At 46.6% G+C, this 16,338-nt stretch overlaps 1 protein-coding gene across 1 annotated transcript; it reads left to right on the top strand.

Moving 5' to 3' along the window:
* Nucleotides 1-3,161: 3,161 nt before the first annotated feature.
* Nucleotides 3,162-11,944, top strand: LOC123366706 (oxidized low-density lipoprotein receptor 1-like). Its single transcript, XM_045010349.1, has 4 exons — nucleotides 3,162-3,228; nucleotides 8,837-8,988; nucleotides 10,393-10,535; nucleotides 11,554-11,944. The coding sequence occupies exons 1-4, from the start codon at nucleotides 3,162-3,164 to the stop codon at nucleotides 11,699-11,701; spliced, it is 510 nt and encodes a 169-aa protein (XP_044866284.1). The 3' UTR covers nucleotides 11,702-11,944.
* Nucleotides 11,945-16,338: the final 4,394 nt, after the last annotated feature.

The raw sequence follows: 16,338 nt of genomic DNA, 5'->3' as shown, positions 1-16,338 counted from the left end.
GCACTTTCCAGAAATGGTACCTGGCCTTTGTGGTGCCTGGCATTCCCTAGGATGCTGGGTAATTGCACTTTGCAGAGCTGTCCGCAATTACCATAATCCCTGGAGTTGGGGCACATAAAAATATCCTTGTTATGCAATTCCTTGCAATCAGCCGGGGCGAATTGCTGCTGCGTGCTGGGTGGGACATATTGGGGTGAAGATCCCTGGATGTGCTGATGAAGAACCTTGGTCCAAGTCAGATGCTGTTTCTCTTCTCAGTTTCCACCCTTCATTCTGAGACTGCATTGCCCGCTCACTGAGGCCTAGATTTTTAAAGGTATTCAGGCATTGCTATACTCACTTCTGAAAATGAGATGTAGGCTCCTAAATCAGTTAGGCCTTGCAAGGCTGAGCGTGGCACAGAAGCAAAAAAAGAAAATGTCAAGGATGGGAGGACAAAACGTTCCCCAATCTCCTTCCAGCCCAGGCAGAGCGGGCAGCGTGCTGGGAGTCCCATTCCAGGTGGAGTCCCCCCTAAGGGAAAGAAGAGGGCCTGAGAGCACAAAGACAATGCTCTAGAGCAGGGATTTCTGAAATACGGGTGTCCTCAATACGGGCACCTCAATAACAGTGGCCTGGTTTACATGGGTGCTGAGCACCAAAACTTGCACGGACTGCAGGGGGAGCAGCTGGTGCTGAGAATTTCTAGAAATCAAGTCACCGGTTAGGTCTGGAATTTTCAAAGGGGCCTCAGGGATTAAGACACTCCAATCCCATTAAAAGCAGCAAAGAATCCTGTGGCACCTTATAGACTAACAGATGTTTTGGAGCATGAGCTTTCGTGGGTGAATGCCCACTTCATGGATTCGTCGTCATGCATCCGACGAAGTGGGCATTCACCCACGAAAGCTCATGCTCCAAAACGTCTGTTAGTCTATAAGGTGCCACAGGATTCTTTGCTGCTTTTACAGATCCAGACTAACACGGCTCCCCCTCTGATACTTGACCCAATTCCATTGAAAGTCAGGGGAAGTTTAGCATCTAACTCCCCTAGGCTCCATTGAACATCGCAGACTAGATCCTGCAATATGGCTTGAAGGGCTTGATCCAAAGGCCACTGAGGTTGATGGCAGTCGTTCCACTGACTTCAGAGACATTTGGAACAGGCCCCAGGAGCCTGTCTTTAGCCACCCTGCTTTGCAATGGTTGGCCTGTATTTTTCCAACAAGCCTTGTCAACTGCTGAGCATCTATTTCCTATACGCTCTGGTTTAATAACTTCAGCACTTTAAGAGCCTCCGCTGGTCTTTGGAGTTCTCTCTTCAGGCCTCCTCCTTGGCGTTGCTTTCTCGAGCTCGTCAAGGTAAATGTCGTGTGTAGGAGTTTCACATCTCAAATTAGCAGCGAGAAAGCTCTTCCTGTGCGGTTTCTGCTGGAACAGCAATACGCAAATCATCCTTCCTCTCTCTGCTGGGCCCCTGAGATCCAGACAGTCCGACTGGAAGACACACATTGCTAGAGTCTGATTCTGACCTCATTTACATCAGGGTAAATCAGGAGTAAGCCAAGGGAGTTAATCCCGTGTAAAGCAGATGTGGGAGGAGGATCAGAGCCTTGCTCCGCCCCCTGCCGCACCCATTGGGGTTCATAAACAGCAGCGGGGTTGAAACATTACTCAGAGCTCTATTCCAGAACACCGTCCTCAGCTCACAGACCTCCGGACACACACTCAGGTATCCCTCCCAGGTGCTGTCATGGATTGTAGTTTGATAATGGGTGTTTGCTGTAGCTGGGACTTACCTATTGTATGTCAGGTGACTGAATATTTCAAGTAAGAAAACCCAGAGAATTTTGGTAGGATTTTGGAGATGAGGGAAGACTTGTCATGGGGTAGCAGGAAGATTTTTACTTCTGGGAAGGAGGTTGGTATCGCCCTTTATCGTTGAACCAGGCATGGGCAAGTTTGGTTTTTGTTGTAGGGTGGACAGAAGGCATTGGCGGCTGGAAGCAATATTCCCTATCTTTCCTTGATTATGGAGAGCACTTTACGGACTAAAACTTTAAGCCCAAAAGACACAGAATACGCACACACAATGAGAGCGGGGAAAGGGTAGTGGAAATCAGAATATCTTTCCGATTAATGACCTCACTATACATACAAATTGACGGGGTCTAATTTAGTTGTTACCACTGAAGAAAGAGATCTTGGCATCATCATAGATAATTTTCTGAAACCATTTGCTCAGTGTGCAGCGGCAGTCAAAAAGGCTAACAGAATGTTAGGAACATTAGGAAAGGGACCTGTAATATGACAGAAAATATTATAATGCCTACATATAAATCATAGTACACCCACAGCTTGAATACTGCATGCAGTTCTGGTCCCCCCATCTCGAAAAAGGCATATTAGAATAGAAAAGGTACAGAAAAGGGCAACAAATATGATCACGGGTATGAAACAGCTTTCATATGCAGAGAAATTAAAAAGACTGTGGGGCTGTTCAGAAAAGAGATGACTATGGGGGGATATGCTAGAGGTCTATAAAATCATGAATGATGTGGAGAAAGTGACTCGGGAAGTGTTATTTACCTTTTCACATAACATGAGACTTAATTTCATCGGGTGAGCCTTAATGGGGAGCAGGTTGAAATCAAAGAAAAGGAAGTATTTCTTCACACAATGCACAGTCAACCTGTAAGGGATGTTGTGAAGGCCAAAAGAATAACTGGGTTCAAAGTAGTATTAGAGAAGTTCATGAAGAATATGTCCATCGGTGGCTATTAGCCAAGATGGTCAGGTTGCCTCCCTCTCTCTGGGTGTCCCTAAACCTCTGACTGCCAGAAGCTGGGGCTGGACAGCAGGGATGTCAATAATTGCCCTGTTATGTTAATTTTCTCTGAAACATCTGGCACCAGCCACTGTTGGAAGACAGGATACTGGGCTAGGTGGACCATTGTTCTGACCCGGTGTGGCCATTTTTCATGCTCGTAGGTCTATTCCATGATTTTTGTTCATCTCAGTTTACCCAGATACTACAAATTATTGTATTATTTAAATCTTTTCACTGAAAGCTTCTGCACCTGCCTTTATGATCTATTTTATAGACCCACGTGCATTTCATCCACTCTCATCCAACCTCTGGAGGCAAGTCTAAAATGTCTATTCCTATTGCCCCACCAGAAATGGGTGAACAGGAGGACCTGAAATCAGAACATCAGACACCAAAGCCTGAGAGCTCTGGAAGCAAAGGTACACCATGTAACAAATATGGGACTATGGAGAAATGTGACTAGAAACCTAGCTCGTGCAAACAGGCAGAGCTCCATTGAAGTAAATGGTGGTGCAACCACCACCCGTTTGCACTCCATTTTCACCAGCTGAGGATCAGGCCCATCCAACTTCCAGTCAACGGAAGTTAAGTTGGAGCATTTTTTTTTTCAACTGGCTGGTTGGTCTCGGTCTTTTAGAGTTTGGTGCCGCCCAAATAAACTCCAATGTGACCTTCGTTTCTCAGCCCTCTCTCTGCTCATCTTGTGTTCATGTCACTTTCTCTCTGTGCTAGATTCTCCCACTCCATCATCTCCCTGGTCACCAATGGCAGTCGTGCTCGGCGTCCTCTCACTGTGCCTGATTTTGCTGATAGCAGCGAGAATCTTTGGTGCCAAGCGTAAGTTCTGGCGGGAAAAATCACCTGGGCCTTTAGTCAGAAACCGTTGGCTTTATTCTTGGCTATGCCACTGACATGTTTCATAACTTGGGCAGGTCCTTAATCTCACTGTATTTCAAATTGCTCATCTGTAAAACAGATAATATGCTACGTACATAGGACCTGATCCTGCAGTCGTTACTCAGGAGAGAAGTCCCATTGGCTCGAATGGAAGTCTCTGGAATAATGAACCCAGTTTTAAGAGGGAGGTAATCTTAGATTAGTTTATATCAGCGGAAGCATTGAATGGAGCTGAAAATATGGACGGGATGCTTCCTTTCTCCTTTCAGTCCCTGTCACATTGCTCTGCTTGGGAGGGTGTTATCCTACCAGGCAAGGTATCAACTGCCTCGTCTTCAGTTTCTTCTACAAATATCTAATATAATAGTTAATACTCACTAGGTGTCGTTCAAGGGCTTTCAGGTCTGTTTTCTATTCTCCTGGGAGGAGATTAATTTGTGTCTTTGGATAAAAAAAAGTCTGATTTAGAGAAAACAGCTGATTTAGCAGAGCATAATTTTAACGAAACTCAGGTAAACTCAGCTGATTTAGAGATAAAGGAGGCGAGTGCTGAGAGTCTTGTCTGGTGCTTATTCAAGAGAATATGGTGTTTCCCAAGAAATAGAAATAATGGGAAATACTACCAAGTTCAAAAATGGATGGATGCTTGGTTTCCCTGAGGATTATGCAGGTGGGGAACCATTTTCTAATAAGATATGAAACTCTAACGGACATTTTAATCTTCCCTTTAAAATTCCTGCAGTCCCTAATCAGAGTTTTTCCTCATTATCCTCAGCAAGACCTTTCCATGTATGTTGATTGTTGCTTTTGGTATCACCAACCAGTCGTGAAAGACTAATGAGAAACATGTGAAGAAATTTGTTTTTAAAATATTCCAGGTATTCCCAGGTGTTTCTAAGAACACACAAGCTCAGAGAAAGACATTGCTGTTCCTTTGTAGAGCTGACATTTTTATCTTGCTTTTAAAGCGTGGGCCTTGTTCACTTCTAAGCGTTTGGCTTAGCGAGGATGGTAAACATTATTCTTTATTACTAATATTATGGGAAAGCCAAGATCTTCCTTTCCTCGAAGGTAACGCTGAATCAAGCACTGTAGTTGAATGATCTATTTCATTACAAAAAAAGAGGATTATTTTAAAAAGCCAAGAGTTTTGTAAGGGATATAAACCCACACGCTTCAGGGCATCAACTAACCTCTGGCTAGTGGGGGTGTAACGGGATCACGTCGCGCCCTGTCGTATTCAGCCCCTCGGCCCCGCTCCTCACAGACTCAGGGACGCTCCAAGCGGTGCAACATCCATGCTCTTTATTTGAGTCCGTTTCTCACCACCAGTTTCCTACTATATACAGGCTATTTACAGTGGCCTGGTCAACAACAGAATAGCAGACTCCTACCTCTCCCTGAGCCTCCCTTCCCTCCTGGTCTCCGCCCCCCGCTTTCCACTCACTTCCTCCCAGCCTTATAGCTCCTGCCTGGCAGGTGCAGTCAGTGATTAGGCAAACCGAGGCTGGGGTGGCAGGAGCTGGCTGAGGTTTCCCTAGCAGCGCCCTGCCACGGGGGGTTAGGAAGAAATGCCATAACTGTCTGCTGCAGTTTCTTGCACCTTTCTCTGAAGCATCTGGGTCCAGCCACGCTGGAAGGCCAGATACTGGATTAGATTAGAGGGATCCTGGATCTGAGCCAGTCTGGCGATCCCTGTGATCCCATCTCACTTGTTTCTTAATGTTCCTGTACGTAGCACTTTTCACAAGCCCTGTTAATTTACAAACTAGCACCAGGGGTCTCTTTTCTGTTACTCTATAGCGATTGCCTTATACCGTCTTTTTAATTTGTTATTGAGACGGGCATTTTAACGTCTTGCTGTATTCATTTATTATCCAGCCAAGGTCGTTTGGCCGTCTTGTTCCCCCAGGCTCTTTTTCAGTACGTTTATTGGCTTGATTGGAAGAGCTTTTTTCCTTCTTGGAATCCAGCTATTTGCTTGGATGCATTTGGAAATCATGAAGAGTAAATTAAAGAAATGCTCCAGTCTCCTCTGGTTCGGCTGGCGTGATGCAGTGACAATTGACAGGGGGGCTTGGCTGAGACTTAGGGTACATCTACATTGTCATCGGGTGGTGTGATTGCAGCACCTGTTGACGTACCTGAGCGCAGAACAAAGCTAGCTCAAGTAACAATAGCAGTGAAGCTGCGGCAGCTCAGGTGGTGGCACAGGCCAGCCCTTCCTCCCTGGGATCCTAGGTACATATGCATGCAGCCAGCACCCAGGCTGCCATGGCTTCACTGCTGTTCTTATCTAGCTAGCTAGATCAAAGCTAACTCAGGTAGTGAGGAGGGATTTGATAGCAGCCTTCAACTACCTGAAGGGTGGTTCCAAAGAGGATGGATCTAGACTGTTCTCATTGGTACCAGATGACAGAACAAGGAGCAATGGTCTCAACTTGCAGTGGGGGAGGTTTAGGTTGGATATTAGGAAAATCTATTTCACTAGGAGGGTGATGAAGCACTGGAAGGGGTTACCTAGGGAGGTGGTGGAATCTCCATCCTTAGAGAGTTTTAAGGTCAGGCTTGACAAAGCCCTGGCTGGGATGATTTAGTTGGGGTTGGTCCTGCTTTGAGCAGGGGGCTGGACTAGATGACTTCCTGAGGTCTCTTCCAACCCTAATCTTCTGTGATTCTCTGTCTTCGCCTGCTGCACCTCTCAATTGCACAGAGGCTGAGACTAATATCAGGGCAATGCTGAAAGGCTGGAGGAAGCAACAAGATGAAATGTTGGCGATAACTTTGGCTCCTTGGATTGGAGATCAAACTTGCTGTTCACCACACAGGTGCCTAGCCTAGGATTTTCACTGGATCCCTGGCTGTGTCTGGCAGGTCAGGTAACAGCGCTGGCCTGGAGGGGTGTTTCCCACAGGTGCATAGGATGAAAGTGGTGACTATTTCTTTTAAAAATGGACCTCGCTCCAGTTACCTGTGCCTTGGCCAGTTGAAGACTGGGTGGCTGTTGTGCTGTGCATGGAGCTACACCTAAAGCCTGTGCAGAAACATTTATGCCTGCAGAACATCTGCTTTTCTCACCTGGCAGGAAGCACGTTATGCCTGCCCTGGTTCCAACTTGTTTCCAGATGCAGCTCAAGGTTTGGAGCTATAACACGCTTATGGCCAGCTCCTCGGCTGGTGTAAATGGACACAGCACCAATGAAGTCAATGGCATTCAGCCAGCGTCAATGGCTGAGGTTCTGTTTTGGTCCCTGCGTATCTGAGTTGCTACCTCTCTCTTCCTGTCTGACCCGGATGGTTGAACTCAGCTGAGCTGCTCAAGCTCATTTAACTAGGAGGGAGCTGGAGGCAGGGCAGCTTCAGGGAGGGGCCCTAGCCTGGGGAACTTGCTTCCCTCCTTGGTCTGACAGAAGTGGAGTCTCTTGTCTTTTGGGGGTGTGCTGGAAATGCCATTGGCTCTTGCAGGATTTTGAGAAGGGGAGAGGGTGGGTTAAGAAGGGAGGGAGGGGCAGAGGTGAGGATAGATGAGCTGGGTGAGGACTAGCTAGTAATGCAGGGATGGTTTATTCTGTAGATTGTATAAATATCTGTATATTGTACCTGACTTAGAATGAGGAACAGGCCCAGTTTAAAACATATAAATAATGAGAAAGGGCTGTGGGATCAGGTCCGTTCTTCACAGGGATGTTGGAGAGCATAAATTAATTAATATTAGGCAGCAAAGAATCCTGTGGCACCTTATAGCTTTCGTGGGTGAATACCCACTTCGTCGGATGCAAGAGTGGAAATTTCCAGGGGCAGGTAAATATAAGCAAGCAAGAAGCAAGCTAGAGATAACGAGGTTAGATCAATCAGGGAGGATGAGGCCCTGTTCTAGCAGCTGAGGTGTGAAAACCAAGGGAGGAGAAACTGGTTCTGTAGTTGGCAAGCCATTCACAGTCTTTGTTTAATCCTAAACTGATGGTGTCAAATTTGCAAATGAACTGAAGCTCAGCAGTTAGGCAGAATGCTTTGAAATCCCCTCTCTATGCTCTCTCTAAGTGCACACTATTACACAGGGACATAGCACCGGGACCATCAAATTCAGTTCCCTGCTATCACAGGCAACCCCATCATATGATTGCATTCATCAACTAATCAAGTTCCATCTTAAAACTAGTTAGGTTCCTATTCTTGTTTAATTAATGAAATGAAAATCCTCCTCATCTGGGATGGATACGCTTTGTTTTGCAAAGTTGACAGTTTTTAAAAATACTTTGAAGACACCAAAAACCAAAATCAGATCAAATCAGCGGTGTTAAATGTATCACTCTTTTGGGTCGGCATGCAGTAATGTTTGTTGCATTGATTTGTAACAACTGAATTGTCATTTTGGGGCCTGGTTTTCTAAAGAGCTTAGCAGCTACTAGCTCCCATTAAAATAGCATTTGAACGGCTCTTCATTTCACAGACTAGGCATTATTTAAAAGACTATTCATGTAAAATTAAACACATGCACCAGTATTTTCTGGATCAGGTTCTAAATCAATCAGTCATGTGTCCCCACACACCAGAACAAACTCTAGAGAGAGTGCATTTTTTGACATCGTTTCAAGCTCTGAAAGGAATCTTGAATATTAAGTGCATCACTCTTGGTATTGCCATACTCAATGGACCATTGCTGTGTGAAGCCACTGTTATTTTAAAATAAATTTGTTCTGTCCTTTTCAGTCATTTTATTGAGCAGACAACAGGAAAATTTAATCCAGCAGCTGGAAAACCTTACCCAGCAGTTGAACATTTGCCAAGCCCAGAAGGCAAACGCCTCAGAGAATCTGCAGCATCTGACACAGGAGCGAGGTAAATTGTGTACTAGAACCTGATGTCTCCTTAGGAAAGCTTTATAGCTGTAGATCGGTTGAATTTGCAATTTACCTGCCAACCATTCAACAGCAATTTGATTGTAAATCCCATAATAATTGAAGCAAAGAACAAGTGTAGGTAAATGATAAAGGAGGATATAACTCCGCTCTGCTGATTTGGCAAGCTGATGATTTGGCAGGTGGCGGGTCTCCAGATTCCCAGCCACAATAGGTTGCACCGTTTATGTAGAGATGCAAGAGAGTAATGTCATGTGTTTGGTTTTTTGAGGACATAAAAGCAGCCCTTGTCCAGAGAGGTGGATACATCAGGGACAAGCCTCTTACCTCTTTTCCGATGAAAACTTCTCTTGGCAAAGATGTAGCTCCTTTTGCTCCTCTCAAGAGTCCAGGTTTCTCAAGATTGATGGCAAGGAAGAGCTGGTAAAAATGAGTCTCTTTTCAACCACTGGTGGAAACAAATGGATCAGAATTAGGGCCTTGATCCTCCATGAATAAATCAGGAGAAATATCATTATATTGCTATAAACCTGGGTAAATGAAAGGAGGATTGTGGACTACCTTGTGGCCCAGCTAGCCCCATGGCACTTACATTACAGTGCCTGCTACCCACCTAACAGGAAGGCAGAAGCAGAACCCAGAGAGTGGCTACTTCCGCCAGGGGGTGGGAGGGACGGGGGTGGATCCTCGCAATGTACTAGCTGGTACAGCTGCGACTGACCATCTGGCAGTTTACTCCCTCCTTACAGCAGTGGAGGGAGCAGGAAGAAGACTCTGATTCCCCAAGTCACGGTCTCGTTCCCAGGCTGTTGAAGGGGTAGCACAATGTGTTGCCCCTTACCTTACACTGGGCAGGTTGTAATGTCACACTCTACCCCCGCGTTCGTATTGTCTACTGTGTTAATTGGGAAATAGTTCACAATGATAGACATCTTATGTTAAGGCATAAATAGTGGCACGAAAGGGGCAGAGTTAAGGTTGTTTGGGGGCATTTAGCGACTGAGCATTTGAATCCCCAACCTGGATTTTGCATTAAAGTTATTGGATTATATTGAGTTTCCAGCTTCGTGCCACAATTTCAAGGCTCTGCAGCTGCCTTTGGCTGCTGAACGATACAGTCACCTTCAACTACCCAGCCATCATTCTAGGGCTTAGATTGAGAAATGCAGGAAAAAATCTAAACCTGCTGCATATGTCCAAGAAAAGTTGGTACATTGACGAGTCTGATTCTCATTTACACTAAGGTATTTTTACTCTGCTCTAGCAGCATAAAGGGATGTTAAAGTGCATGTATATGTAATTTATGCCCATTTTAAGGCCTCTTTAATTGATGAAATGGTATAAAATACCTTAGTTGGAACAAGAATCAGAGCCCTTTAAATCAAAATCGACTGTAGCTATTTTCTTCAAACAAGGCCTTTTGTTTAGATCTTCTGTGATCGCACAGATCTATGAAATGAGCCATGTATGAATAAAATCTATTCAAGCACCTTTGAATTCATGTGGGCAAAAGTCCCCATTAGGAAATAGATACATTTTTCAACCTTGTTTAACATGGAAATGGCTACATGGATTTTGCTGAAATTAAATTTAAAAAAAGGCAGCTCTGGGCTGAAATTCAGCCTGGCTAACTCCAGCCCCCACCGGGTTTATTTGAGGAAGTTCTGGGCAGCTGATAGGGCAGGTTAATATACTGGGAGCACGAGTCAACCTCAAGTTATTGCGCTCATCTCTAGACTAGTATAGTGTGCTGGGAATCGGGGATACTCTGCTGATCTAGTCATTCACACCGGAGGGCATTTAGGGTCTTTCTTTATTCTCGTGCAGGATTTCATAAAAAAAGCCTCCTATCAATATGTTGAAGATCGCCAAGGCCTTCCCTATTATTTCCCTTTCTGGATTGGATTATCGTACGACCCCAGCACCAAGAAATGGGGCTGGATGGATGGCACGGCTCTGTCCTCTGGCCTGTAAGTCTCTGGCACTACGACGTCCTCTGTGATGAGCCAATGTGTAGCACTAACACCTATGTGGGCTCTGCCATGGAACTGTGAGCCTCCGGCGCGTCCATCAGCCCATTTCCCACCACCCCTCCCCACCGTGAGAGCACCATTGCCCGAGTGCAGCCCCCCAGGTGTGGGGAGCTTGCAAGTGTATTTACATCACCGTAGTGCTCTGAGGGTAGGTCTGCACTGCAATGAGACACCAGTGGCTGGCCCGGGCCAGCTGACTGGGGCTCAGGGGCTGTTTAATTTTGGGGTAGCTGTTCCGGCTCAGGCTGGAGTCCAGGGTCTAGGAGGGTCCCAGAGCTCAGGCTGCAGCTTGAGCCCAGCTGTCTATACCTCAATTAAACAGCCCCACGACCCCAGCTCAACTGCAGGTGTCTAACTTCTGGGCTGATTCTCTGCCACTAGGGGCCCTCTGGTAAGGGCTGCATCAGCTTCCATGGACAGAAACCCAGGAACAAGCCAAGCCATTGGCTCACCCTCTACAAGGCACCTTTGGATGGTTCAGGATGAATGGGGCTAAGCAGGCCTGGGGAGATAAAAGTGCCCTGATCCCCATTCCCTGGGACGGGGTAACAGGAAGTTCTTAGGGGCCTGAAGGCAGTTGGGGGGTCGATGGTGGTGGGTGTTATTCTGCGGCTGCACTATAATTATAATAATGCCATTTAACTACCACGATCAGCGGGGGTAAATGTGCCGATTCAGCATTATTTGTAGTCTGCCTACAGGCCTCCCCCTAGAAAAGACGACTTAGTTCCCTTCTAGGGTGACCAGATGTCCCAATTTTATAGGGACAGTCCCGATTTTGGGGTCTTTTTCTTATATAGGCTCCTATTACCCCCCACCCTCTGTCCCGATTTTTCACATTTGCTGTCTGGTCACCCTATTCCCTTCTAGGCTCATGTTCTGCCGCCCTGTGTCAGCCTCTGGGTCCACTGCCACCATCAGAGCCTGTACTGAACCCCTCCATTCTGTTTTCCAGGTTTCACGTCCCAGGAGGCCCCAGTGACAATTTTCAGAGTGGAGCTTGTGCCTATTTCCAAGGAGGGAACGCGAAAGCCGGGAACTGCGAGGAAACTCGATTCTGTATTTGTGAGAAGACAAGAGTGGCAACAGATCAGCTAGGCTGAGCCCTCAAACAAATCACCCAGCAGGGAGTGAAGGACTAGACTCAGCAGCAGATAGGGGAACATGGAGCTGTAGAGAGAAAATATGGCTCAGCGTGTCACACTCTCCTCCAATTTGTAAACAGGCTCACAGAAATTCAAATGAGTTTGTGCCACAAGGAGAGGTAGAGTCAGCCTTTCAGAGTGCAATGCTGCAATTCTAGCCAATAGTCACACACCTTATCAGCCAATCAGATTGCTCCCACTGGCCCAAATTACCAGTGTCCCATTAAGAACTATTTGTACAGCTCAACTTCTCAGTAACCAGTTTTTCAGTTTGCTGACCCAACCGAAAAAGTAAAAATAAGTCAGGAGGCCAAGCAAACCACTTCATTTCATTTGTTTTTTTTAAAACAAATAAAACTGAGGCAAAATTTGAAATGAAGTCACTTGTATCAAACAGAGTTTCAGAATTTTGTTTTTTCTTTCCAGCTGGAACAATTTGGCAAAGCAAACATGAGTTCATAAAAGGTTAGTCAACCTCAATCTACATTTTGCAGCTGAAAAAAGTTAAACAAAAAATTTCATCCAGCCCTACTGAGAATTAAATGCTAGCATGTGTTCGTTTCCAGCTGGTAAGAAAATGAAAAATGCAAAGCAGTGAATGATTTCTCCTTGGGTCCCCTGTGTTATCACTAGTTGTGTGTTGACTAAGATCTACCTCTTTCAGTGATCAATTTCTGCTTCCTGTGATGCTATAATACTATGTTTGCATCATCACCTAATCGCCTCTCATCGGCTGTTTGATGGGATGGCATGTGGAGCCATGAGGACAAAACTGAAGTCATCAGAAACAATGTGTGTGTACAGGTCTATTCCCAGTTCCTTGCGCTGTGTTATTACTGTGCTAAGTCTGAGGTAATGAATTGAAACAATTGTTAAATGAAACCATACACAAAACTGCCCTGAGCACTTCTGCATGCACTTTGTTTTTATTAGCTGTATGTGAATAGAGAGGATAAGACACATTTAGCATGCAGAATAAATCAAATTAGCCTGTTTAAGAATAGATTCTCCAAGGACAGTTAGCTGGCTACATCACATTTGGCATAAATAACAGGTAGTTTAACAATGCTAGAGTAGCCTGATTTTTATATCCAAAAATCTGGGGGCACCTCTCTGGAGAAGGGAGGGGAGGTGCTGGTGAACCCCATGGGAGGGTTTTGGCATTGGGGTACCTTTGTGTTTGCATGCAGCGCTTTTGAAAGCTGGTGAGGGAACCTGGCTTCAGTTCATGCACTGGAAGAGTAGATGGACATTAGACGGCACACGCCACGAGATGGGTGAGGGCTTCATGCTTTGAGGGATAAATTGGGGAAGCAGGTCACTGGGAGTGGAGGTATGTGCTCTTGCTTCTCCTGCCTCACATACCCTCCCCCCCTCCCCCAGCCTCTTCCAGTCCCGCACCCCATCCATTGCTTTGCTTGGAACTCTCTCTATACTGGGGCAGAAAACCCTACCTCCCCCTCTGAAGAACACCATTTATGTCTGTGTCTTCATGAGCAGCCCCTAGCCCCCAGGGTGTGTCTACGCTGCAATCAGATACCCGCGGCTGGCCCATGCCGGCTGATTCGGGCTAAGGGGCTGTTGAATTGCGGTGCAGACATTTGCACTCAGGCTGCAGCCTGAGCTCTGGGACCCTCCCACTCACAGGGTGCCAGCCTGAGCCCAAATATCTACACGGCAATTAAGCAGCTCCTTAGCCCAAGTCAGCTGGCATGGGCCAGCCTTGGATGTCTGATTGCAGTGTAGACACACGCTAACCAGCAAGTGCTCTGAGACAGCAAGACTGAGGCAGTTTGCTGGTGGAAAGGCTATCTAACTGCAGTGCAAAGAGCTAGCCCCAAACACAGCAATCTTGCATGGCCAGGGATAGTAACCCCATCTCCTCAAGTACAGCTAATGGTAATAAGTGTCCCTATAATGCATCTCTATCACACAGAGTGAAATTCACCCCTGGCCAGGGACCAGCATTAAAGGCCCAAGTGATGCCTGGGCCTCATGCTGCCTGTCTGTGCTGGGGTGATGCTCACCAAAGAGAAGATTGCAGGTGAAGATGTGAGTCTGCACTGAAGAGCTGCCCATGTCAAGATTGTCCCTGTTCTCGCCCATCCACACCCGACACTGACATCCCACCACATGGTCAGAGAGCAATCAAGGTGCTGGTGCTGTGGTTGATGTGGTTGGCACTGAACCTTCAGTGACCACATAGGAGTGGAAATCTGGGGGGGGAGGAACAGACTGGGGAAATTCCAAGGAGGAAAGGGGCAGAGATCCAGAACCTCCTTCCCAGGTGGAAAAGTCCCCTGTTTGGAGAGCAGATGTTCAGAAAGACAATCCTGGGGGAAGTGGGCAGATGGAGTGAAAGCAGAGAGACTGGGGATCAGATCCACAACTGGGGTCAACCTGTGTATTGTCTCCAGTGGCGTTACACTGATTTACACCAGCTCGGGATCTGGCCCCATGTCTTTATAAAGGAGCCAGGATCTCTGCTCAGTGTTTGCTTCTTGCTCACTGGTGTTGGACATCAGCGTTTCACAGGTCCCACTTAGGCTTTGAGGGGAGCGTGGGAGTGACAGAGAAGCTGAGCTGCTCCCGCTTGCTATTTTCTGCATGGCTGCACAAACAGGTTAACCACATCCATTGCATTGGGAGAGCAGTTTGCAGAGGAAACAGTGACCCATGTCAGCCAACCCCTCTCACCTCACCTTGAAAGTCCCTCTTCATTGATCGCTTTAGGTAGTGACAATGTAGCTAAAATTTGCAGCATGAAGCTAATGTGTCCAGCACTGGTTGAGCTGCAAGTTGCTGCTGATTGTTTTCAATAATATGCAGAAGTGGAAATAGACCATAAACTGCTGGAAGCCAGAAACCATTTTGCAAAGAACGGCCTCAACTTCAGAAAGACCATGAAACTGCACACCCAGAAGGCTATTTATGTGGCCTTTGTCATCACAAGCATCTGAGCCCTGCACTGCCTCTAGTGGATTTTCCCCTCAGGTGAAGTAGGAAACATTTACGGATAGGGAACCGAGGCCCAGAGAGAGTAAGGCCCAGATCCGCATAGCTATCGAGGTGCCTAGCTCTCATGGATTTCAGTGGGAGTTAGGTGCCAAAAATACCACTGAACACCGGGCTTAAAGTGACTTGCCCAAGGGAGTCTGGTGCACATGAACTGAACCCACATGCCCTGAGTTCTAGTCCAAGGTCCTAACCACGAACATCCTGCCAGTCAGATGGGAAATACCAGCCCCCATAAAGGAGACATGGCTTTCAGCGTTCTCTTAACTAGTGAAAGCAAATGGTTGCAGACAGCGCGGTTTGGTGTAAATATTCCACAAGCACTAGCCCTTGATAGGACAAAAATTGGACAAGCTCCACAAAAATGACCCAACCTTACAAGAGCCAGAAAAATGGCCACAGAGAAAGCTGAGGCATGTCCCAGCAGACACTGGGCAGAACAGTCAATCCAAGTAGCAGAGAACTTGGAGAAACAAAAGCCTTGGCAGATTCAAGGGCACCAGGGCAATACAAATAAATAATAAAATGTCCCCAAATGCATTCTCAAAAACTATTAACTAGTCCAATCCAGCCTGCCATCCTTCACACTCGGTTGGATATAAATAATGAGACCCCAGCAGCCACCTCAAAAGTCACAGCTCAGAGCAGTGGCACCTAGTCGTATGTGAGTTACACACAGCGCCTGTGCCTGGAACAATAAGAAAAGCAGATACAAACCCTCCTTAGCATCTGGGGTAAAGGCAGAGAGGGAGAGGTATTACCATGGCTATCCAGACATATCACAGAAAGAGTCTATGGCTCAGATCTTACAGTGTAGAACCACAGTCTGAGTGGTTCACCAAAAAGACAGCTGAGAAGCGATTAGAATACAGTGGGTAAGTACTGTCAAAGGGAAAATATCAGGCAGGCGTGGGCTGTTTAATCCAGCAGAGACAGGCAAGACCTAGCGGCTGGAACCTGAAGCCAGACAAATAAGGCACAAAACATTTAACAGCGCCAGTGACTGACCACTGGAGCAAACGACTGGGGAAGTGGTGGCTTCTCCATCTCGATGTCTTTAAGTCACAGGCAGGTGCCGTTGTGGAAGGCACCCTTCAGTCAAACATAAGTTATCAAGCTCAACTCAGGGGTAAGTGGGTGAAATATAACGCCCTTTGGCACACAGGAGGTCAGCTTAGCGAGCAAAGGTGCTGCTGCTAGGGTTGCTCAAAGCCCTCGGTCCATGGAAGGACTTGTATGGACGTTGCTTCAGGGCCCTGTGCAAATCACCAGATTCCTCAGTTCCGCTTCTGTAATGCGCAGGATGCATACGGCGCAAATCTGCTCTAGCATCTGGTCTCTAGTTGTTCAAAACAGACGAGGGAAAGAGTGGGGTTAAAAATAAAGGGGATGGAGGAGCTGTGGTCGGTTTGGGGGGAGGGACTGGGTCAATTCAGCTGTTCTCTGAACTATGGAGGAGGAGACTAAGCTCTTGGGGGCAGGGAGCATCATTTCGTTATATTGTTGCCCCCTTTGACTTGAGCAGTTAGCCAAAAATTCAGGGTCTGGCAGGATGGTCCAGTTAGGAGGAAAAACTGGTG

Source organism: Mauremys mutica, chromosome 3 (assembly GCF_020497125.1).
Source record: "Mauremys mutica isolate MM-2020 ecotype Southern chromosome 3, ASM2049712v1, whole genome shotgun sequence".
In the NCBI taxonomy this organism is placed as follows: Eukaryota; Metazoa; Chordata; order Testudines; family Geoemydidae; genus Mauremys; species Mauremys mutica.
The sequence above is the reverse complement of the archived record's forward strand: the minus strand, read 5'-3'. Positions and strand labels throughout refer to the sequence as shown.